General features: G+C 36.2%; 1 protein-coding gene across 1 annotated transcript in view; it reads right to left on the bottom strand.

Moving 5' to 3' along the window:
- Nucleotides 1-567, bottom strand: part of LOC111391928 (deacetoxyvindoline 4-hydroxylase-like) — a 5814-nt gene extending 5247 nt beyond the window's left edge. Inside the window, exon 1 of the mRNA XM_023017214.1 lies at nt 77-567. Coding sequence (XP_022872982.1) covers nt 77-567 — 491 coding nt within the window. The remainder of the gene's footprint in view (nt 1-76) is intronic.
- Between the last annotated feature and the right edge of the window lie 236 nt (nt 568-803).

Genomic DNA, 803 nt, shown 5'->3' with positions numbered 1-803 from the left:
CATTTCTGCAAGAAATTAATAACAAATTTTAATAACAAATAATCAAGAGACATTTTGAATCGAACAGTGTACAAACCTGCAAATTGGTGGTATAGCAGCAGGGTCGAGCATATCATCGGTGAATGTACAAGAAAATGCATCCCTCCAACTTGCAGCATGGGATTTTTGCAAAGTTCCCAGTATGGTATAAAATTTCACTTTTCGCATCATGTCTGTGGAATAGTACTCCATCTTCGACTCCTTTGGCTGTTCATGGAATTTTCTCGTGCCTTCTAATATGGCGTCCATTACACTCATTGGCACTCCATGATTAACCATTTGGAAAAACCCCCAAATTTCAGATGCCTTACGAATCTCTTCAACAATCTCCATTCGTCGAGTTGTAAGTTCTTGAAAGTCTATAACCGGGATCTGTAGCTGAGCGACATTGCTCGATTTCTCAGATTGATCAATGAAGAACCTCGGAATTTTTACAACCCCGGAGTCTACAAGTCCTTTGACACCAGCTTTTGTTTTTTCAAACTCCTCCACTTCTTTCTCCCAATCATAATCACCATCATTTCCCATATTCATACTGTACATGGATCAGCTTAAATTAACAAGTGCAAGAAAATGGAGTCAAACAGATTCCATGGTTAGAAGAACAACGAAGATTATAAACAAAAAAAAGAAAATCCTGGACGAACAAACATGTTAGAAGGTGCTAATTTTTTATAATGCTGGTATCATTAATTAGTGGATCTTATTATTATTCTATTACATAGTTTAAACAGATGAAATCTTGAATTCATTCTTTTTAAGTC

Source organism: Olea europaea, unplaced genomic scaffold, assembly GCF_002742605.1.
Source record: "Olea europaea var. sylvestris unplaced genomic scaffold, O_europaea_v1 scaffold858, whole genome shotgun sequence".
In the NCBI taxonomy this organism is placed as follows: Eukaryota; Viridiplantae; Streptophyta; class Magnoliopsida; order Lamiales; family Oleaceae; genus Olea; species Olea europaea.
The sequence above is the reverse complement of the archived record's forward strand: the minus strand, read 5'-3'. Positions and strand labels throughout refer to the sequence as shown.